Source organism: Papilio xuthus, unplaced genomic scaffold (genome assembly GCF_000836235.2).
Source record: "Papilio xuthus unplaced genomic scaffold, Pxut_1.1 DF825946.1, whole genome shotgun sequence".
NCBI lineage: Eukaryota > Metazoa > Arthropoda > Insecta > Lepidoptera > Papilionidae > Papilio > Papilio xuthus.
This window is the reverse complement of record NW_013532703.1, coordinates 3,468,057-3,492,394: the sequence shown is the minus strand read 5'-3', so window position 1 is coordinate 3,492,394 and position 24,338 is coordinate 3,468,057. Positions and strand designations below refer to the sequence as shown.

The window sequence follows — 24,338 nt, the reverse complement described above, 5'->3', positions numbered from 1 at the left end:
TGTATACTAGCGGTTGCTTGCAACTTTGTCGCCATAGAAAAAAATAGCCTAGGTTATTCCCGGATACATTAACTACCTTGCAGAAACGATGTCGTCAAAATCGATTTCTTTGATCACCCTAAACCAATTCGGGCTTGCGGATGGGCAAGAAATTTTAAAAATTTGTCTTAAGCATCATGTTTGCGTTCCTAATAGTAACACTTAAAATAATTTTAATTTTTAACATAAGAGAACATGAACACAGCTTTATTAAAATTCTAAGGTTAAGATTGCATAGTGCCGGTTGTCTGGTACAAAACTGGAGTTAATTCTCAAAGCATTCATATTCATGGTTTATAATATTATTTCTACAATAAAGCTTAATTAAAAATAAATCGTATTTACCATTATCCATGAAGGAGTGTTGTTTTTCTAACCTGCCTCTTCTCTTTTCGTTGTTTGGATCAACCTGTAAGTAAAGAATCCATCAATTATACTGCGATTGAACATTTCTGCTTCTGACTGTATTTTGAATTAAATAATTACAATGTTAACCTTGAATTGATCATTGGGCAAGAAGACGTTAGCATCGTGTAGTACTGGAGGGTTGGCGGGGTCGAAGTGGTACAAGCTGCCGTCGGGGTTGGTCAGCGGACGACCCGTCTGAAATATACACAATATAAATTAAATACAGACCTAAAAAATCTTACTAATATTATAAATGCGAATGTTGAGATGGATGGATGTTTGTTAAGAGGTATATCCAGAACGGCTCTCGATGAAAGTTGGCATATATATAGAAAATAGTGTTACTAAAAGTAATGTTTAGGACATATGGTTTCTGTTGTTCATCATAACATAGTTGGCGTTTTATATTTTACAATGATATGAAATGTATGTATATGTATGACCTGTGGATGTATGACTAGCGCGCCGGGCGGCACCGCGGACAGGTCCGTCACCGCCCACACCAAGGTCCCGCCCTCCGTGCACTCCATGCCCAGGGCGCCCATAGCGCCCATTGAGCCAGGCTCTGGACTCGCGCCACCTGGTGACAAATATTAAACATTAGTTTCCGCTCTGATTATGCTATAAAAATGTTTTTGTAGAACTCTTTTGATACAGAAAACCTAGTTATAGTGGACTTACAGCACGTATTTACGGCTGCATCTTTTACCTGTAGGCGAAGGAGTGACAGAGTCGGTGCTCCTCAAACTGAGAGTCTTGTACCCTGAACTAGAGGGAGACAGGCGCCAACTGCTCGACGCGAGGTCACCTGTAACCGATTTAATATTTTTATTAAAAGCAAGAACACAATCGCCTATGTTCTTCAAAATTAAAAACAAACCAAAAGGAAGATGAGAGAAAGAGAGAGAGAGAGAGAGAGATAAAGAGAAAGAGAGAGATAAAGATAGGATAAGGTAGAGTCAACATTAAGCATTTAGATAAAAACCAACAACTTTTAATTTTAGAATCGTACACCAATTTTTTTTTCATTAATAGTTGCATGAAATATAAATAAATTCAATGTAAGCAACTAGTATCATAATTCTCTTCATTGAATAGAACTATTGTGACCTTGTTTGCTAAGCAGGCGAGTGTTGGGCGGCTCCGCGGCGTACCCTCCGAAGCTGTGGCTCTTAGAGACCGGACCGCGCGCAGCCCGCGGGAGCTCTCCACCGCGGCTCTCCAAAGATTGTACCTATACATAGAAAATATCATAATTAATTACACAAATATTACAACTACCTTTCCAAATATATTGTCGTTGCCCTTATTTTCTTTAAAAAGACAAAGACAGTAGTATATTTTATTAAATGTATGGCATTAGCGTAAGTTTAATCATTTAGGGCAGAGAGTCACTATCTTAACTCTACACCATTTAACTAAAATCTACTATAAATCTATGTGTTAGCAGACAAGTTTTGAATTTGTTTTTTAATTATTACAATATCGTATTTTCAAGTAAAATTGCTTACCTTAATAAGTTTATTGCGTCCTTCAGAGGTCAGCAGTTTGACAGGGCCCGTAGCGAGCCACGGCCACTGCGTCTCGTCTTGAGTACAATTGTCCTGAAATACATGTAATTATATAACTTTTAAAACTTACCATACAAAATAAATGATTTTATTATACTAAAAATTTGTAATAGTTTTCAGTGTTAATTCAGCATGTCAGTCTGCGTTCAGCATGTCAGTCTGTGTTCAGCGTGTCAGTCTGTGTTCAGCGTGGTCTCACCGAGCTGAATATGCGTCGTCGCACGCGCTCGTACTCTCTCTCGCGCTGCTCCAGCGACTTGCTGCGCGCCGCGCCCCCCGCCGCCCCGCCCGCTTCCTCCCCCGCAGCTGACGAACGCTTCAATATCGACCTAATTACATACACATTGGTTTAAATTGGTATAACTGTGTGATATTTCATTATTAAACTTTACATTTTTTTCTTATAGTTTTTCAATAAACAGAAAAAATCTTAGACTGTGCTACTGTAGCTGATATATTTTCAAAAATATAACACAAATATTATTATTTAGTAGACTCATTTTTTTATTAGGGTTTTTGTTCGATTTATTTATATAATAAAGTTTACTTGGCGAGCGTATCGTCACGTCGGTGCTGCGGGCTTGCGGGGAACACGGTGGTGCACCATTCCTTGAAACTGGTGCAGGGGATGCGGCCGCCACTCGTGCCTGTAAACCATAATGATACAACACTAAAAACTATATCTGATAAAAAGAGAAAGGAAAGACATATTTAAAATTATATGACACAATTTTATATAATATAAAAATAGAAGCCTACGATTGGATACAATAAATTTAGCGTGGGGCTGTTATTTTCTTATGAAAGTACGATGTATCAAGAGTTAAGTGACACGAGGCAAGCAGCTGTTATACAAAATTGTCGTTATATCTATAAATTACGTATTGCTAAGTGTATACTGACCAGTCTTGGAGACCATGACGCAGGTCTTGTTGTTCTGGTCGATGTGGTGTGAGAGCTGGAAGAGCGCGGCGCAGCGGTGCACCAGCATGCGCCCGTATGACGTCATCACCGGGAACCGCACTATGCAGCGCCTGACAACATACATACGCATTTTTTTAAATTTATTATGCGAAAACAATGCCTCTTAAAAATCTCGTAAAAATCGCAAATGCTTAGATGGATGGATGGATGTTTGTTAGAAGGTATTTCCAGAACGGCTGCATGGATCCAGCTGAAATTTGGCACGCATGTAGAACATAGTCTGGAAGAACACATAGTAATTATTAATCCCACGCAGACAGTGTCGTGGGCGACAGCTAGTATTTAAAAAAACGTCAATAGTGATCTATGGTTAATTTCTCCACAGTTGATATGAAGTGTTAATTTAAACTGGTTATTCAACATGATTGACCACATTTAGTACTTACCCAGTATCATTGACCAGATTATGCAGCTCCTTCTCAATCTTGAGCAGCGTCAGCCGGTCTCGAGAATTCTTGTTCAACGTCTCCTTGATGAAGTCCACCAATTCGGGTCCAGTGGGCTCCAATTTATCGTCTATGTTGAAAAAAAAAAGTTTTTCAAACATTCGTTTACTTTTCTATTTTTAACATGACGATTGCTTATTACATACCAGAATCAGTTCTATTTAGTAGAATAGTCCTTGGTCTCTCTTTTCTCTCCGGACACCTAAAATTATTCAGATTTATAAAAAAAAGCAAGCAAACAGTTAAAATATAACTATTCATTTATATCAATTAATAATTATTAGTTACTGAATTCCAATTTGATATACCGACCTGCAATAATAAGTGTCGTCAGCCTCCAGACTGACAGATTTCTTCGGAACCTCCTTGGGACTACCTGAGGAATAAGGAAACAAAACATATCGTTATCTCTGTTTTTCATATAAAAAGAGAGGGATGTCATTATGTTTGTACATTATGTTTTTGCATTACTTTAGTAAAGTCGTATTTTACCTGTTTGCTCTGAATCTGAACAGTCCGGACACTCGTCAGAGCAGACGATGCCAGAATCCTGCTTCGGGCACACTGGTTTCCGTCGTCGCCCTCTGGATGAGAAAAGACATACGTAAGGTAAAAATTTATTACTTTGGATTCTTTATTTCACGTCGTACCTCACTTAGGGCGAGACTTTTTGAAAGAAGTCAGTTTATTTATGCAAAACATTGCCTCTTCCTCTCCCCACCCTCTTATTATGAGGAATGTATGGGAAGGGGGCGGGCGATTTGATGTAGTGGTCGCATAGAAAGGGGAAATATTCTTTTTCTGTGTGCTCCTCCTCCGTTAATTAATGGTAAATTGTCTATGGGCAACGGTCACTTTGAGGAATATAAGTATTTACTATTATCCTTTATTCGTCAGACGTCCATATTAACTGCAATGGATATGCTACTAACTTGCAGTGCGGGCAGGCTCCACAGGCGCCGCAGACGCAGGCGACGCGCGGGTTGTATGAGAGCAGGTCTGGAGCGCGGCCCGGCCACAACTGCGCGCGCTGCCGCTGCTCCAGCTGCTCGCACTCCCATCCACCACCACTTATCTGATAGAAGAGTTCATTCGAACATATGATTACAAATAATATTTAAGTGAGGTTTTAAGAGTTCTTAAAATACTCTGAAAAGCTAAGATTAGAAGACAGCTGACTGTATTTGGCCTATTGCAAATAAATTTGACTTTGCGAAAAAGTACTAATTTATGTCAATGCTTTTTAGATCTGTTACTACACAGGTAATACACTAAAATCAAATAAAGCCTCAATTTTGTCTGACCTGTATCTCAACATGTTTTTTCCTATCGTCGTCCCTGCCGAGATCGCTGGCGGGGCTGGAGGCATCACTGGCGTCCCCGCTGGCGCAGGGAGCGCGCCGGCCCGAGCGAACATTCGCCGCATGCGCCGGCGAAGTGTGCGGCGGCGACTGAGACTCGCGTATCGCCTGACTACGTACCAGCTGCTTAGTTTTGAAACTCTGTAAAATATAATGCCACTATAACTATATGTTTTATATGAAGAAACTAAAAAACCAGTCGCACGTGTGAATAGATAGACAAATAATTATTAAGTCATAATTACCCGGCTCCTACTAAGAGGTCCATCTTCAATGCAGATATTTTCTACCTCAGAATTCTCCATTTTATGTACCCTGAAACAATTACTATTCAAGAAACGTGTTTCACAAATACCCATATTTGACTTAACTGGAGTAGAGTTTATGTAGATAGAGGTACCAAGCTATTGCCGTCCAATCTATTTATTGTAATGTCCTAAAGATGTTTAATATTTTTGCCAAAGTATGATAAATAATCTGTAATATCGATTGAATCGAACAGTTGTTAGCTATCGTTCAATTTACTTAATATGTCACATAACTAACATATAACATAATTTACCTAAGATAGATGATGACATAGCAAAGTGCTTTCCCCATCGGACTGAAATCGACAAACAGTTGGCGTTGTGCCAATCTTTTGAATGTACTATTAATGTTATTACTTTTAAAAATTCTTGCTCATACGAACAATCGGATACATAAACAATATTCTTACGTTTTATAAATAACGATATAGACACAAAATCTACTAACTTTTAACGCGAAACTTATAGATATAAGCCAAATAAAAAAGTCTGCCATACACGGACTTGTTCAAGCGATCGGAACCTATCACAATACGCGTTTCGCGCTGTTTAATTAGAAGCTGGCTTCTGTTTCGCTGTTCGTCTGTTTTTTTTTTATTTCCGACGATATTAAAGATATAAATTAAATGTATACTCACCTTTATAATCGTATTCAGTATATAACTTCTCTAAAATAATCGTATAATTTCACACATCAATACATTATCCACTGAGAAATATATTTAATTTACACATTAAAGGTGTTGGACCAATGAAGGTATAGACACTACGTACTATTAGAAGGCAACTATTTTTTTTTAATTTAGAATCTTCGTTCAAAAACACTAGTTAAAGCTTTTTTCAGAAAAAAATCTAAAACTCCCAGATGTCGAGGGGAAAAACTGTGGTCAGTTAAAAAGTTAGATTGTCCTTAGATTTCGATTTCCGTGGAACACAGGTTCGGTGTAGCTGTAATGTTTGTAAGCTCGTAGTTTTTCTTTTTTTTATTTTGTTTCGTCAAATTCGAATTTGTTTTAATCTGTAGCTTCACAACCCCGGGGCTCTTGCTAGTGTTCGAATCAGTTTTCAGTTGTGATGGACGGCGCTTGACGGAGCACATTGTTCGATATCGTTAGCAGATATTTTGGATTATTCCAAAACGCTGTAAGACTGATACAAGGAGGTTGATACAACTTTTATGCGATGTTTCTTCACTATCCTCGAATCCATATATCTGTAACAACAAAAAACACATTTTAATGCATAGTTTCTTAATAGTAGGACAGTCAAATGTAACGATTAAAACCTTTTTACCAATTTATCCACATAAATACTTATTAGAAATAAATTCCTACATATAACATAGCCAGCACCATAAACACTTAACTAATAGCTACACCATTTGCTAATACACCGCCGCCGCCAAACTAAACTACCAATCGTTCATTCTTATCTAGCAATCGTCGGTAACGTTGTCCATTGTTAAACACGTCACGAGATTTTATTACTTTTCGTGACAGATTCACAAAAATATTTAAAAGATTTGTTTTTATAATATCACGTATAATGTTAAACGCAATGATATGCTGATATTTTCGCGTAATATAATAAAAATAAATCCGTCAACAGGCAAATCCACGCGTGACATAAATTCTACGTTAGCTTCGTACAAAGTGTATCTTGGCACACCAATCAAATACCTATAACATTTATATTAAGTAACAACTCAATTCAGTAATATCGTAAATCGTTATAATCTTTGATAGTTGTAATATTCCAGTAATACCGCCCACCAACTTTATTGATATTATTTAAAATACTACGGTATTCTTGTGTGATGTAGATTTATATATTAACTGTTAAATAGAGCGTTTGATCACGAAATATTATTTAAATTACTAAACTTCATATTTAAAATGTGACAGTTTTAAAGAATTTTAGTTATTACTAAGACTGACCGTTGGTTTCCGAGATCAAAATCTCTGTATAAAACATTATCCCTGTCAAATCTTTGACAAAACTGAGATAACAATATGTTTTAAATGGTGATTTTAGCCTCAGAAACCCACGGTGAGTGATATTTGTCCGATACAATTTTAATCGATTTGCTTTTAAAAGTATTGACAAAGGTATGTGACAAATACACGCTGATAGTATGCGCATTTAACTTTTAATGTGATGGTGATAATTTTAATTTCAAACATGTAAAGTTACGGTAGAATCATTAACAAAATGTACAACTTCAAGGGATAATGGAAACGAACAGTGCCGTCCCTGACCCAATGCCCTTGCCATACAAGCTGTCAAGTTCGTGACTACGCCTATGCGTCAGCTCTGATTCATGGACTTTTAGAAGTCTATTTTATAAGATAACAGGGATAACATAATAAAAGAAAGTAAATTACAAGGATGGCAAACAAATGGAATGGATTAACCATCACTGGTCAATTCGATGATTTTAAACACAATTTAAGTTGGCAAAGATTGTCATTGTTAAAGGTTTTAACGCTTTGAAAGTTATAAAGAGTTACTAAATGTGTTTATGGTAAGTATAAATCTCACTTGAAAGCCGATGTTAAGTTTTATTCGTAGCCACGATCTTACAGTACCAAGATTAGAATTAATAGATAAACTACTTGATATATCCTTTTACAAGCATATTAAATTTTTTCCTTTCGCATGAATATTACCACCCTATACTGAAACCTTAACTGTCGTTGGTCTGACCTTGTCGGGGATGAATCAGCAAAACTTTCTATGTCCCTTTATGAGCTTTATGCGAAGGCGATATGGTTCAATATTCACAAGCGGTTAATCAAAGTATTGGTCATACGTTTCAATGTTCCGATAGATTTGACCGCTATCTAAACGACAATAGAACCCCTATATCATTATTGCTTGTTACGTTAATATTAAATGTAGTAAGTTTGTTGTTATTTGTAAGTTTAATGTGCTAACAGTGAGCTCCTTAAACCAAAATCATTGTATAAAACATATTGTTATCCCTGTCATTATTTTTGAATATGTTTTAACCAGGGATTTAAATCTCAGAAACTCGCGATTAATCAATGTTATTATAATTCAATGTAAAGAACAAGACTGTTATTACAATTGACCTTAGCAATTTAACTTATAAATTCAACATAAATCATTTCACCATCAATGGACAAATTGTTACCATGAAATATGACAATAGGTCGTTTTAATATTTAATTCAATAGTCAACTATGCTATTACCTTTCCATGAGTCATGTTAATGTAAATTTCAAAGAATCTTGTCACATTTCAATAACAACCACGATCGCGAACAACAAAATTATTAGAGTACTAGCTGTGCCCGCGACTTTGTCCGCGTGAAATATTGTCTGAGTACTTGGACATTGCAACATTACTTTCTTCCTAAAAATAAACGTATCCTAAGATACTCCGTATTAAATCAGCTATCTGCCGTCAAAATCGGACCAGCCATTTCAGATATTAGCCGGAAAAAACAGACAGACAAAAAGAAATGTAGTTTATGTTCGCTCACTAATGAATCTAACGTTGGTCTTGGTAATGAAAGCGCGCCTTTCGCTCTAAATAATGTCTACAAGTAGTATAAATGTATCAACAAAGAGTTTCCACTATTAAAAAAACATGTAGAAAAACATATCTAACATTACCAAAAGAATTACATGTTTCTGTAAACAGTCATAAATCTAACATTCGCCTGTCGATTTAATTATACTAATACGTTGCGTATTTCCGTTGTTAGAAATTCAGGCAGAGGAAATAGCTATTCAAATTCATCTTAAAGACGCCCACATCCACCCACAGAAAGAACGCATAAAGGTTAAAGAAGCACGACCTATATAAGTGAGGATATAATATTACGTATTTTCATTTATTGAGATATTTTTACAGTGCTCTTGATATTGTCTGAGAGCTTATTATGTTATCGATCAGTTACGTTATCTATTTCCATCCTTATACATTCACAGTGGCTTTCATAATAATAAAATTGGTCACGACGTGACTGTAGTTGGACAACACCTGGTTTCCTTCGTTTTTTCTATGGATCAGAATACTTGTTTATAGAAGTACTACCTGACTCAGAACTACTGAATATGCATATAAAATTTCATGAAAATCGATCGAGCCGTTTCGGAGGAGTATTGTCACTAACATTATGACACGAGAATTTTCTTATATAAGATAGACTATTAAGTGTCTACATTGACTGAAGCTATTTAATAATTTAATGTAGTAAAATATATTCCCTGGCACAGGTTTGTTATAGATCCCTTGTAGGTTGCAGCGAGCGTTGCAACCGGGTGACCTAAATCAGGGCGGTGGCGGGGCTGGGGGAGCTAGGCAGGAGCAGGACGCAGCCTCCGTGGCCCGCACCGCTGACCTACTGAACTGAGGTCAATACACAATCATTGCATACACGCTCAACGATTTCTGGATGAGCGGTCGATCATAGTGTTACGATGTTTTGGAACTAAATAATGGTATAACTTTAATGCCAGCTATGACATCTAAACTTAATCATTATAATGCAAACGTTTGCATAGATCTACGGGTCATTTAGCCATCCTGTCTGATCGGATCAAAATTAATTTTAAAACAGAATTCATTCATAATTATCTTTCATAATCAATCCTAACATGTAAATTTCCGTGATTTCTCGTAAAAAGCGATACATTTCTAATGATCTAATAGGGCATTTCCGCAAACCATTTGGTTTTAATAAAAGTCGGACCTAAGCCTAGGCCTTGAGCATGACGGTATAGCTGTCAAGGCGCAAAGGGGAGGCCAAGGGCAAGTGATTCACCGATATGGTTGCAGCTCACGATAGTAATCAGACATTTCACCGGGTTACATGAACAATAATTTGTGGTATTTTAGGTCTGTAATGTGATACGTTATTTGGCCTGTAACTTTACCTATAAAGTAAATTTATAAATGCATATTTTACAACTTTAGAAGAATACTTTTCCATTCCTCTCATTTCCTTTAAAAAAAAGAGAAGGAATCATTATAAACTAGCTGTCCCACGAGTCTCCATCCGCGTAGATATATAAAAAACTTAATTAGTGTAGCCTATGTGTTCTTTCAGACTATGTTCTATACGTATGTCAAATTTAATCGAGATCCGTTCAGCCGTTCTAGAGATATCTTAAAACACCCATCCATCCACATCACATCCATCTAAACATTCGCATTTATAACATTAATAATAAAAAGCAGCTCTTCAAGGCATAAATTCGAGAAAAAAAACGAATAAAGAGTATCCTATCCTATCCCTGTCCGTCTCCTGTCTACCTCCTCACCAATTTTCAGCCATATCGATAAAGCCGTTCTGGAGTTATAAATAGTATAACTAACACGACTTTCTTTTATATATATATGTAAGATAGATATTAACGATACTGTTTATACCAGATTCCAATCGCAACTCAACCACAAGCAAACTACAATATAAGCTACAACTCGTAAATTACAAAATATTTTTCGATCTACACCTTAAAATATTTTATCACTTCCTCTCACAATTTGCACGAAAAACAAAAAGGATTGAATATCATAATAACCGCAATGTATGTAATTTGACTAATTTAGTTTCAATCGAAACGTACGTCACATTATGTTTGAACTGGAGGTTCCCACCAATAAACAGTGAAACTTGTTAAAAATTATTACCACTTGCACATATACATCATTGCATTATTTATTTAATAAAGCAAAACGCAATTAATTCAAGCACGAGTAGGGCATTAATCTACTGCGCCGGCACTTATTTAGAGTCGATTAGTTCATGTTATTTTAAGACGTGAATATATTGAGGACGCCTTCCCGGTGCGATAGGTACATTGTGAGAGCAGTTTGCTGCAAAACAACCGACGCGCTTTGTAAACAAAAGACTAACCGTGGGTTTCTAAGGCCAAAATCTCCAACATATAACTTGTGCCTGCGGCTCCATCCGCGCAGAATTAAAAAAAAATAGTAGCTTATTTTTTCTTCTAGACTATGTTCTACATCTGTGCCAAATTTTAGAATCGATGACTTGATTCCGCATTTATAATATTAATAAAAGTAAAATATCGTCATCTCCGTTATTATTTTTGACCAAACAGAGATAATATATTTTAAACGGAGATAGGTTTCAGAAACTCACGGTAAGATGTGTTTACTTTCTTAATAAATGTACCAGACAACTTGATAACAACGTAATGGGGCTGTGAAAATAATCAAGGAAGCAAGTTGTTATTGTGATAAATGTGCATCAATATGGCAAGCAATATTGTCACATTATTCCTAGTAAGAAATCAAAGATCCAGAACAACACTGTTATTTACCTGCTATACCAAAACATCACGGTGATTCTTTCCACTCAAGAATATTGCATCAACAACATCATCTCAACCTGACCTTATCTCTACGGAGGGTCGGCACAGTATGTACTACTCCATACATCTCTATCAGCCGTCATATCTGAATCCACCCCCTTTTTACGCATATCCTGTCCCACAATCTAAATCAAAGTATGGTTATAGTTTCTTTGGTCTTTCTGTACTAAAAAAATCAGCACACTAAAATGTGTTCTATATTAGGGATCACGACCGTACCAAAGTAAATGACTTACCTATGATCACTTAACTAAGAGGAACTCCGAGCTTGTAAATAAGTCTCAACATGAAACGTTATTAAATCACACACGGACGTAAAAGCAATTAACATGCATTCGCCCACAGGGTAGCTAAATGAACAATTTAATACGATTTTCCGTAAAGTAATATAAAAGACATTATTCCTTGCACATTTATTTAATAAAAGAAGATATAAATAAAACCTATAAACCAAAAGCTTGGCAGAAATTAAATATTTGCAACCGAGCTCGAAAATAACATGCTTCTATTCATCCATCTTACTAATATTATAATTGCGAATGTTTGGATGAATATATGTTAGAAAGTATCTGCAGAACGGCTCAAAAGGTTCCCTATGAAATTTGGCATAGATATAGAACATAACCTGGAAAAACATAGAGTCGATTAATTAACTTTTTTCATTCCCGCTCGCACGGATTCGCGTGCGACAGCTATCTCATCCATATTCCATGAATATTGTTACTAAAGCGTAGACTTTTTTTAGTCTCGTAGTTCTGAAATTAAATTTCATGTGAAAATGGTGCTTAATTTCTGAATAAACCCATAAAACCTGTATTTTGTTTCTTTGTTTGTATTAATTTAAAAGCGATCAATTGTAAAATTAACTATAAAAATAACACGTTTCTATTTTAAACGTGCGACGAGTATACAAATGTCGTGCAAGTCACACATTAGGTCGCGAGTAACGTTTCCCGGAGCACAATCTTTATGGTCAACTCTATGGATAATCTTGATTCGCGTGGTCATTGACGTATGAAGCCATTTTGTGAGAAAATGGATATGGCACACTTGATTAGCGTGAATTAAATTATATTACTCCGAAATTTCAATTGACTGACAATTCAATTCAAACAAAGGAAATTTTCAGCTCTATGTATATCTCCATTCATACATACATAACATGTTATTTACAATGTGCCCAACCCTACCCTAAGTACTAAAAATACATTCATCTCTCTGACCTGTTTACGCGCAATATGACCTTAGGGTCATCGATAAGGATTATTTTTATCTTTGTTACTTGAAACACATAAAGCAGCTTAATTCTTTTCTTGTTCTGAATGACGCACCTGGCCTACGTCAGAAGCTGCACCCTTTTATACATCGTTTATAAATACACCATAAATAATCCGAACGACCTGAACCTCAGAATGGAGAGCAAAGATGTATTTAAAACATTGTCAACTTTAATTTTAGCAACTTCATGCAAGTTAAAATTTAGCAACTTTAAAATTAAATCAATATGAAAATAGTGAGTTTTCAATCTGTTTCTACTTTTAACAAAGCTTATCAGAAATAGCATTTATTTCTTGTAACCCAAACACGTTATGTTAAAATGATTATTGTTTAAAAATACTGGTTGGTTGATATTTGACGAGTTAAACAAAGTATTGTTATTGCTTTACCGAAATAGTTTAGCTATTGGCATATTTCCGTTTCTGTTTTATTATACTGACAATGTATCGGGTTCTTGACATCGTCAATAACACGTGATTTGTAATTTAACAACAAATGTATACAAATATTCTCGCTCAGCTCGCTCGCATCAGCTCTTACAGGTCCCCACTAAGGGTCTCGGAGCCTACACAAATTAGGGTGATTAGCCAAGCCGCAGTCATGCTATAAAATCAGAAAATTCTGCTAATTAAAAGCGACTAAAGTATTGTGAAAATTGACCAACGTGAAATAAGGCCCTAAGATTTCATTTTTTTATAGGCAACCAGTGCCTTAACCTTCAGTTTTCGCAAAAATCCGTAGCTCTTAAGTGTAGAATACAAATGGGCAAAGACTGGATCAAGGTGTGACATATATAGTTTATATATTATGCCTACCCTCATGTGACAATACTCACATCATGCACTATTATAATTAGATAATTATAAATCATATATAATAACCAAAATAATGTTCAAAGTCCTGCATTAAATAATTGATAGAGGAAGCTAAATAAAGCTACAATAGATGGTGGGACTTCGATTGCAGGGCGAGCCTTGTTCGACTATTTCCGCGACCCCTCGGGTCTCTCCGGCACGTCCCGAACGCATCCCGGCCGGTTAGCGGGTCATTGGGGCACCGCACACGCGCCTACAATCCATCCCAAAGGAACTATCCAACATTGTAATAAACACTTTAAAACAAACACCGTATGGCACATATTAAATTAACACTGTTGCAGAAATTCAATAAAAGCTAACGATGTTCTACGTTATCAGGTATGTAATAAAATCAATTTCGCTCTTGAATTTCATTGTTTCAGTAATATGTAAAAGTATTTACATATTGAGTGGATTGTACTGTTTGGTAATTACATTTTTACCTTCTCTCTTGCTGCAAGAGAAAAGTTAGTCTATCCATAAAGAAAAAGTTCACATAGATTAGTTTAGACTGAGTAGAATTTGTGTTCAGAAAACTATACGAGTTTACATAACCATTTGAACAAATAGGCATCCTTAATTTAACTTCCCAATTAGTGGTCCCAACCTGGTAGAAATCATTAAGATAAATATCTGATTGATTCGCAAACATAAATGGGCGTGCTGCATATTTCCTGTTCCGGATGTCGGGACGGTCGCAGTTTGGCGCACGGCCAGGACAGATGCGCGGGAATCGAACCTTGCGTCGTATCGAAACATTCGCTTATAACAATATCGTGTTCTTTACCTTTAAAAATAGATTATAAAGTGTGTCGGAACGCATTCACGACCTCTTCCTAGTTTGTTTAGATGAATCATCGTGTAATACGATCAATAAATGCACAAATGAGAAATGTACAACAAAATCAGCAATATTTGTGACAATCCCTTCGTATCATCAGCATCATACATGTTAAAATTAGTATGAGAGTTTTGGTGCAATTACGCACTATATATAGGGGCTCTAAACAAATTTTAATCCAAATTTTTCGAAGACGATACGATGACGATTTTCAAAAATATTCGTGCTAGACCAACTGTTGTTTTTAAAAAGCGATACTATGTCAAATTGAAATAAATAAATCAGTTCAGTATTCCGACACTTGTGGTAAATAAATAACGATATATATACGATCTAATAAAAAATCTTCCAGTATAATGTGAATATTCAAAATTCAACATAGAAGTATTACTACTCAATGTTTATAAATTGAATTAACCTAATTTTAACATAGTGGTAATATCCGAAACGCTTTTTAGTAGCTTTGAGTATAAACGTAAAATTGGTTCTACTTCCAACTCTGTACCTACTATCTATCCATCCTCTCTGCACATCTAATTATATTCCTAAATTCAAACAACCTTAAAGTCAATCAGAAAACATATTTAGGAACCTATCGGAAATATTATATCGTTTATAAAGTCAAAGAATCAAAACCATATGCACGAGAGATCCATCAACATCGATGAACAAATCGAAGCAGCTGATGTGCGCTACAAGAGGGAATAAATCTTAACGACCCGCGTGCGCCGGCGCAAAGACGTCAGTGAATTCTAACAGACTAAAAATATCTTTGACGTCGCTCATTCAACGTTCCATAGACGCGACGGCCGATTTATTGCCAGCGAACCGTTGCTATAGACAACGGACGTGCTGTGGCACGCCTGTAGGCGGCCGCAAACATAAACATTTGCATTACTTAAACATTTTATTCATATAAATGTGCCATTGATGTCCTTCAAGATTCCTTGATCCCTCTTATTGTATAACCAATATTTCATAAGGACAAATGTATTCAGAAGAGACATGAATGTCGTTTGATTTGGTTAAAAAACATAGTAGAGCAGATAAAGCTATCAAGGTATTCTGTGCTTTATTGCAGGATTAGAGCTTGCGTTAGTAATCCCTTCAGTGCTGTATTAACTAATGTTAAGTCTCGAAATTTAGGTTACGAAAGCTTTACTTTGAAAATCTAAAATAAATTTCTTGTAAGCAAATCCCATCAACATAAACGCAGGTAATGTGTCTGAGTTTCGCACGTGCTTTGCCTATATCAATATTTTCTAACATACAATTCATATACAATAGCCACTATAACAACGGAAACGCGTCGCATCCGACGCCCAACAAAATCCGCACTTCCTTGTGGAGAATATTGTAAAACATAAAATTGTAAATTAAATAATAATCAGAAATCAAACGTCTAAGCTTACTTTTCTATGATGACGAAAATATGTAGCCATCATATTAACCCAAGTGAACCCTTGATTTATAATTTTCTTCTATTTTCCTTTATAAAATTAATACTAACCAGATGTTAATCATCACACAAAACAGTTCACTAGGTGTAAAATACAATAACACGGTGACGTCAGCACAAGATAATTAACATGTCTTTAAAACTTTCACGTCCTGTCAAACGGGCGTGTTATATTTGGCACGGGTTTTAGAACAATAATAGGAGCAGCGCGTCACACATGATTAGTCGCTGGGCTTAGTTATTACAACCATGTACAGTCAGCTGCATAAATATGTATACATTTACAAAGCTACATAAACTTCTATACGCTTTTTCTTTTAAAAATATGGTGCACAAATTGTTTTCTTCCGTCCATAAATAGTTCTTGTTGAATACTTGCATAAGTATTTTTGAAATCGACGACCTATACAAGTTTCTAGTATTTTTAATGTATACATTTATGCAGCTGACTGTACTGCTGGACAAATTGATTAATATATTTACTACTTGTACTAATAGTGTTATCTCAATTTTTTTAATGTTATGAATAGGGATTACAATATTTTGTATATGTATTTAGACATTGGAAACTGACGGTAATGAATTCTCTTCTAGTAAGTTAAAAGGTTTGTATTACGTCACCAGTCGATGACTGTCACGGTCAATGTCAATGTAATAGAGATGTGAAACTAACGGAAACAAATGAAACATCGTAACTTTGCAATTAAATGTACAAATTTTTCGATATTTTTTACCGATTCACAACAACGAAAGCAAAAAATTATAGTCGTTACTTTTATTGTGGTAAACTGTCCTATATTCGTAAAATTAAGTATAATAGTGATACATTCATTCTTTTATTATTAAAGACACATACTTTACGACATAATCGGTTTAAAGTCTCATTCATTCTAGTTTATAAGAATGTTTACACAAGTGTTTAATGTCTTACTTAATATCGTTGCAAAATGCCAAAACACATGTGTAGCTACTCCACTAGTGTAGTAGAATAACTTTTCCAAATGAGACAGTGCCATTTTTAAAAAGCGAATAAACTCACTGTCATTTAAGTCACATTAAACTACTTATAAAAAGGTGCCGACTAATTGGCATAATGTCTTATTTTTATCGACAATTTGCAGTACATCACTATTTCGTTTACAGCGGATATAGAATATAACTAAAAATCTAGTCAACACCAGATGTTAGTCCGTGGGTGTTGCTGTAAAACACAATTTGACAGAGGAAACGAGTAAATAAATCGGAATATCTTTATTATGAAGATTAGAATGCTGGAAGTTTAATAATTTTTATATTGCAAATATTTACATTTAATAAAAGTAAAATATTTGAATCATAAAAACTGATATTATTATGCAATATTAATCTGATCTCTCTTCTCGAGAGTGTCGGTGGCGCAGTTGTTAGCGTTTGACCTGACCGGACTGTAACCCGAAATATGCCAAGTTCGATTCCAGCCATGTGTTATTCGAATTTCGTATGTACGTTTTCTTTCATTTGACTTTCATACTGTGAAGGAAATAATCGTGATGCAACCCAAAAAAATCGGTAAAGAAATTCATAGATACATTTGTGTAAAGACAACCAACCTGTAAATCAATGGCCAGCGTTGTTGACTATGGCCTAGTCACCCTTAACACTAACGCAAAAATATTACTCTGTAATCGGATAATCAGTATAATATAAAACGAACAAAAATAACGCTTTCAAATAAGCCATTTGGCGCAGTAAAAAGTACATAGAAAACACAATCTATCTGACGTACGTTCTCACACGATACAATGTCGAATCATTCTGAAATCTTAAATTAGAAATAGAAAATATATTGGAGCTACCAACAAATGTTTAACATTTACTAACTATAAGCCAAAAAGGATACGGCTAAATATAAATTAAAGGTGCATTCACACTTGAACGTTGCGAACAAGTAAAGGAAGAAGTGTGAAAAGTCAAGTCAATCTTATCAATCTTACTAATATTATAAATGCGAATGTTTAGATGGATGGATGTTTGTTTGAAGGTATCTCGCGAACGGCCGCATGAATTTCGCTGAAATTTGATATGTGTAAGACAACACAAAGGTTACTTATTAAGTATCTTTTTAATTTCGGACGGACTCTCGGGCGACAACTAGTTAGTTATACATAGCCATATATATTACAGAACATAGTCTGGAAGAACACATAGGCTACTAGTTAAGTTTTTTTTAATAACGCGCGGACGGACTCACGGTCGACCGCTAGTTTAAAATAAAAACATAAAATGAACTTATAAAATGTCACATGAGATACAAGATGTGACGATTGCCAATCATCTACATAAATAAATTACCATAATTGCACGTTAATGGAACTTATGCATATTAAAATAATGCAGCTCATCAAACGTAAAATTATATACATTTTCCTTGTTGTCTTTGGCATCGTTTCTATCGCGTAAAAGACGGCCAATACCTACTAAAATTATTGCTGATTTACGATGAACTCCATTGAATTGAATTAAAAAGAAATTGTTAAAAGAAACCGTTAATAAGGCTATATCTTCTTCTCTTTAATGTAGACTCGCCTTTATGCAGACGGCCAGTGCACGCCGTTAAATCTATTTCAGTTTAGATCAAACACTGGGAACTTTATAACAAGTTTTATATACATCTTAGATCATTCCCGTGCGAATTGAACAGGCGAGGGGTGCAGGATTTTTCACAAAACGCAATGAAACATTTGGCAAAAGAATCAATTCTCAGTATCGATATGCTATGCGACTTGTCCCGGAGGCTTAATTTAGTCCTTCCGTTCCCACCCTTTTCTTAGGAAAGGATGGGAAGTGGAAGTGGACATTCCGGATGAGAGGATGCATGGAAAGGGAAAATATTTTCTTTCTGTGCATCCCCTCCTCTGTCGATTAAAGGTTGGCAAACATATGCAATCGCGTATCTCTATGGGCAACGTTCACTTCGCTATTTCAGTGATTTTTGGTGGCCACTCGCTCGTTTTCCACCTTATGATATAAAAAAGACATACGACATCTCTTTTCGAGTTATTAAGTTGTTAAGGTGAACAAGAAATATTGCAGCAGATGTGTAACCAAAACCAGTAAAGATAGAAACGTAGTATACAAATATCGATCCTTAACTCGAATCTAAAATAGACGTGCATTTATGCAATCTAACTAAAACTGACTGCATGGATTTGTTGCATTAAATAATGGAGTACTAAAATCGTGACCAATTCTAGGTCGTGACTCGACAGCTCCTAGATTGTGCTTATGGGAGCACTTTAGAATATAAATAACTTATCAAAACAATAGATATAGAACATATATAAGATTCTAACATATAGAAAACGCATTATTTAATTAAATTAATGTTCCATACAAACAATCTCTTTACAAAGACTAGATTGCGTACAAATTTATACTCTCAGCAAGCATCAACCTTTAAAAGATCGAAGCAAATTCTTAGAACTCGTGTGTAATTTGCGCGCCATAACCTCATTTAATGTTTCCTGAAACTAAATTAGGACGTGATTACACTGTGGCTATGGTATTAAGGGCGGGGGGTGGGTGGTATTGTGTGAATCAACCCTTCGCCTTGCAGTGAGTCACGTCCCTGACATTTTCCACGTGTACACTGTGACAGCACCTCCACCGTTGTTTCCTTTAGCTGTTTTACGATTGCGGGTCATGCTATGCACGAGCCGAGTTTCGCTTAATGTAAAACAACACGAAAATTCCGAGACGTGATGAAGTTAAGTCGTTTTGAGAAATTACTTGATAATTAATTACTTTTTAGATATTATAACTAACTTTAATGAGTTTCCAATCAGCCATCAGTTATTTGGTCTAAAAGCTGTTAGACTTCTAGTCTTCATCTCAGAAAAAATAAATTTGAAATAAACACAGAGATATTGGAATAATGGAAATTTATAAAAGCAATTTAAATTCTCATACGAATGTTAAGATCGCTGTTGCTTAGCGTCCCGTCGCTCGAATTAATTTTCATAGCATTTTTATGGCGTCGATGAAAACGCTAATTGCAAATTCAAGTACTGATTTACCGCGACAAACATTGACGATTTGATTCAAAACATTCCAGTAAAATGAACTTGACTGTGACGCTAATTCTTGAATGTTATGGCAAATGAAAAAATATATATACAACTTGCCTAAAGCGACCTGTAAACACCGATTTTTTGTCAAATTTAAAATGTTTATTACATTACTAGCTGTCGCCCGCAACTCCGTCCGCGTTGAATTAAAAGCAAACTTAATTAGATGCCTAAGTATTCTTCCAGACTATGTTCTACATACATGCCAAATTCAAACGAGATCCATACAGCCGTTCTGGAGATACCTTCAAACAAACATCCATCCATCCAAACATTCACATTTATAATATTAGCATGATTAGTAAGATAAATAAAATCTCTATTACCACAACCCTAGATGAACAGTAGATAAATAAACTACGGCTTATAAAAAAATAACAGATAAAATCCCATTTCGCTACATTGAAACGTAGCACATGCTATATTAAGATGCGAACGTTTAGTTGTTACTCGATCAATACTATTGTAAGGGTACGTGTACACGAGACGGAGAGGGGACTACGCGAAAAGGGTGATCCTACTGTTACGGATTGTGTAAAATAAAACATTGCATTACATAAACATAGCCATCAGCTGCAAAATAATTCGTAGTACATATTTAAGGAATAGCTATTTCGTGCTATAACAATTAAAATACAGTATAGACAAGCCTTTATAATCATTATCTGATGGATAAAATTTCAAAGAGTATACATTAAAATTATCTCTCGTTGCTCAACTCTTTGTATCATTTGGATCGATCGATATTTTGTCGTGTAGTGTTTCATTTTTCAGTTAAACAACAAAATAGCTACGTATGTCTAAATATCTTTTCTAAAAAAGAAGTCAATAATAATTTTGCGACTTCGTAGTACATTTTCATCCTTATTCGAACCGACCTGTCCAAGCAAACAGCGCTGATTATGGTTAGGATTAAAAAATACCATTTTTATTGCAATACCGAATTCGATGTAAGTATTATTAAGGTAATAGCTCTTAAAATAAACACAACCAGTGCCGTCTTAATTCGAACGCATAAAGGACGCGGGGTCCAGGGTCTTAGCGGCGCCCGGGCGCCATGCTCTGGGGGGCGTCAGTCAAATGACGTACTTATTTAAGAAAGCACCAGATTGATTTTTGCATCAGGCGCCTAATAAGTTTAAAACGCCCCTAAACAAAATACTTCAAGAGTTCACGACACTTGCTACACAAAATTATGTTCTACGTGCGCATGCTACGGCGTAGCAACAGTATAATAGAAATAATACACTAAAAAATAATCACGGACTACTAACAAATGGTACGCAAGTTTAAGGTAATGGTTAACATTGTGCCAGTACAGTATGACAGTAGCGCTGGCCTGGCATTAACTGTTTTGGCTTAGTGATGCCAGTTACTATTTATATTATGCTAGTTGTATGCCAGTGCTGATTTTGACCACTACTGTCCTGCCCTACTGGCATATTGTATACCAGACAGTAAGTTTGATTTATAAGTTTTGTATTTCAAAGACAGTACAGGTTTACATTAAGAAACATGAGATACAAGTTTTTACAGCAAGAGACAACTCGAAGAGTAAAGATTGAACAGATTTACAATCTCTAAATCTATATGATGCCAAGAAAAGGCAAGCAAAATTATTTATAAATAATTTACACCAAAACAACATTAAATATAACAAAAAAAAAAACATTTACACAATATGACAATTAAATAAGCTGTTTACGAATTTATGTAACCTCTACCATAAACGCAATGCCTAGGTAAAACTACATAACAGATGAATAGTGTACAACAGACATGCATTATAATAAAAATTTTATGACCCATTTGTGGCATCCAGTACATGTAATATGAATAATTCTAGAAAGGTGACAACAAAAGTTTTCAATATAAAGAATAAGAAGAAACTGACTAACTGTTCAATGTACAGTTCAAATGATTACGATTTATAATTTTACAAGCAAATGATTGTTTTTTACATAGATGTGTATATAACGAAAGCATTTTATTAAATTCAATTATTAAAATAATAGATATTATGCATTAAAAGAATGTAAATTCATCTTAATTTACTTTGATGATCATATCTATAATAGATTATGGAGAAATATGGCAGAGTAGCGCTCACCCTTCATGTAGAAAAGGACAAGAAGATGGTGGTGCTATATATATTTTTTAACATATCTATATTCTGTGTTAACTATTTTCTGACTTACTCTTGTAATATGAGGTAAATATGAATAAGACCTCACTCTTCAATATGTATGGTAGAAAAGACTAAGTAATTTATTGGAGAAGTCCTTTGTCATCTTTTGTGGACGGCAACAAATAACTTTTTTTAATAATATAAATGAACTATTTGATATTGAATATAACAATAATTGGACCAAAGAAGTATGAATTCCAATTGGACAAAATATCCATGCAAAATTATAACTCTAATTAAAAAAATATAAAATTACAAAGATATTGAGTTATTTTGAATAGATATTAAGTGGATTATTGACAAATAGAAAAATGAAATTCATTCACAAATAATCCAGGTAAAATTTTAATAATTTTTAGTGAATCAAATTGGTCACTAAAATCCCTCCATTATGGACCTTGATATTGTCAAGATTTTGGTCATGATTTGATAAAGTAAAATTATCTATTTAAAATTGATAATCAAAAAATATCAAAAGGCATGTTAAAATCGGTAAAAAGAATTTGTACTTACGCAATTTCTACGCCTTCTCTCGAATGTAATTCATCTCAAAAGTACAATATCTCGTTATAAATTTAGCCCCAAATTCAGTCCAAAATAGAAAACCAACCACTGAACACAGCAAAAATATGGACAGTCACATAATGTCCCGTGTGTATCCAATAAAACACATTTTCACCCCCAATTTTAACACATTAGCAATAAAGTCGAAGAAATCTATAGAAAAATAATAATATGCGAAATTTTGATAACCATACAATAACACTAAATTATTAGCTGCCACTCAATACTCAGTTTTTCAACACAATGGTCCGGAATACGGAGCTGCACATGTCCAGTGCCACCACCTTTGAATATTTTACACAAAATCAACTCGATTTTAGATTTCACAAAATAAAATGATGTGAATGACATGTATTTTTGACATGCGCACTCCGACCGGCCATTGCAAGGAAAAATAGCGACATCTACATTCTACTTATGTTAAAATTTTGTTCCTTATGTTATTTAAAAGAGGCGCAGCTTACTATCACAGTTCCTAGATGGCTCTTTTTAAAATGACCCACAGCAATTACCAAACCTGGTTAAAACATATTACGATTTACTTTTACACAAAATTTGCATTGGAAAAAACGAACTAAAAATAAATTCAAATACATTTTTTGAAAAAAAAATGTGATGAGAGGAATAAAGAAATGGAAGAAGACAAAACAAAAAAACAAATCAATGAAGTGATGATGATGATGGTGATGATTGTTTTAACGGAGGTCTAGTTTTAGTTTTTTTCTCCTTCCGATCCTTTTTCATTAGAAAAATAGGGAAGGGGCAGTGGATTTGACGGAGGAGGGGAATGCGTAGAAAGGAGAAATAATCAATGTATGCGTCAGCTCCTCCGTCGATTAAAGGTAAGCAATGCATCTGCAATTGCGGATGACTATGGGTATTGGTCGCTTCGCTATTTCGGCAAATCCAGGTCGCCGCTTCTTTGTATGCTGCATACGAAAAAAAGAACTCCAGAACGCCCTCTGTCCGACCAAGACTAACATCGATTTTCCCTCAAATGTCTTTAATAAACTGTTACATATTATTTGTTCGAGTACAATTTTAACATGTATTGTTAGACATCATACGTTTTTTGATAATATCATTGTGTCTAACACGAGTCTGAGAGAACGTAAGCGGCGACGATGAATAGGAATCTCATTTGTCTCGAAAATATTGTTGAAATAACCTTGCTCGGTTACAGCGCCACAGATATACGAAATGTTTAACTCACAATGGATATCTTTATATTATAATTGTTATGGTGTCGATTTAATAGTACATTTAGCGTTATGTTCGCAATGATACCAGACAGGCAGACCTGGTACCACATCATAAAACACCAGATAAAGCAAATTTTATTCCTTTTTCTGCGCCTAGACTGATAAGTGTGATACCTCATTCACTTTCCATATGTAAACTTCCTTCTTGGCCTTCTCAGTACCTAGAGATATGCACAAACTATAAATATGTATAACTAAGTGTGCCGAATACTAAGGGCTGCCGAATATTAGCATAGCTTCACCCAATAAAGGCAAACAGGAGAGTTGTGTTGACCCTAACAAGTAGCTTACTTGA

At 35.2% G+C, this 24,338-nt stretch overlaps 1 protein-coding gene across 1 annotated transcript in view; it reads right to left on the bottom strand.

Annotated features, from left to right (window-relative positions):
* enc (R3H domain containing protein encore) overlaps positions 1–23,135 on the bottom strand; it is a 28,557-nt gene extending 5,422 nt beyond the window's left edge. The window contains exons 1-18 of the mRNA XM_013321157.1: positions 22,731–23,135; positions 5,756–6,330; positions 5,055–5,124; positions 4,753–4,950; positions 4,381–4,523; positions 3,941–4,032; positions 3,761–3,824; positions 3,595–3,650; positions 3,389–3,518; positions 2,922–3,052; positions 2,566–2,665; positions 2,218–2,347; positions 1,959–2,051; positions 1,558–1,681; positions 1,157–1,255; positions 891–1,027; positions 535–642; positions 385–448 (exon numbers count right to left, since the gene is read on the bottom strand). Coding sequence (XP_013176611.1) covers positions 385–448; positions 535–642; positions 891–1,027; positions 1,157–1,255; positions 1,558–1,681; positions 1,959–2,051; positions 2,218–2,347; positions 2,566–2,665; positions 2,922–3,052; positions 3,389–3,518; positions 3,595–3,650; positions 3,761–3,824; positions 3,941–4,032; positions 4,381–4,523; positions 4,753–4,950; positions 5,055–5,114 — 1,729 coding nt within the window. The 5' untranslated portion in view covers positions 5,115–5,124; positions 5,756–6,330; positions 22,731–23,135. The remainder of the gene's footprint in view (positions 1–384; positions 449–534; positions 643–890; positions 1,028–1,156; positions 1,256–1,557; positions 1,682–1,958; positions 2,052–2,217; positions 2,348–2,565; positions 2,666–2,921; positions 3,053–3,388; positions 3,519–3,594; positions 3,651–3,760; positions 3,825–3,940; positions 4,033–4,380; positions 4,524–4,752; positions 4,951–5,054; positions 5,125–5,755; positions 6,331–22,730) is intronic.
* Between the last annotated feature and the right edge of the window lie 1,203 nt (positions 23,136–24,338).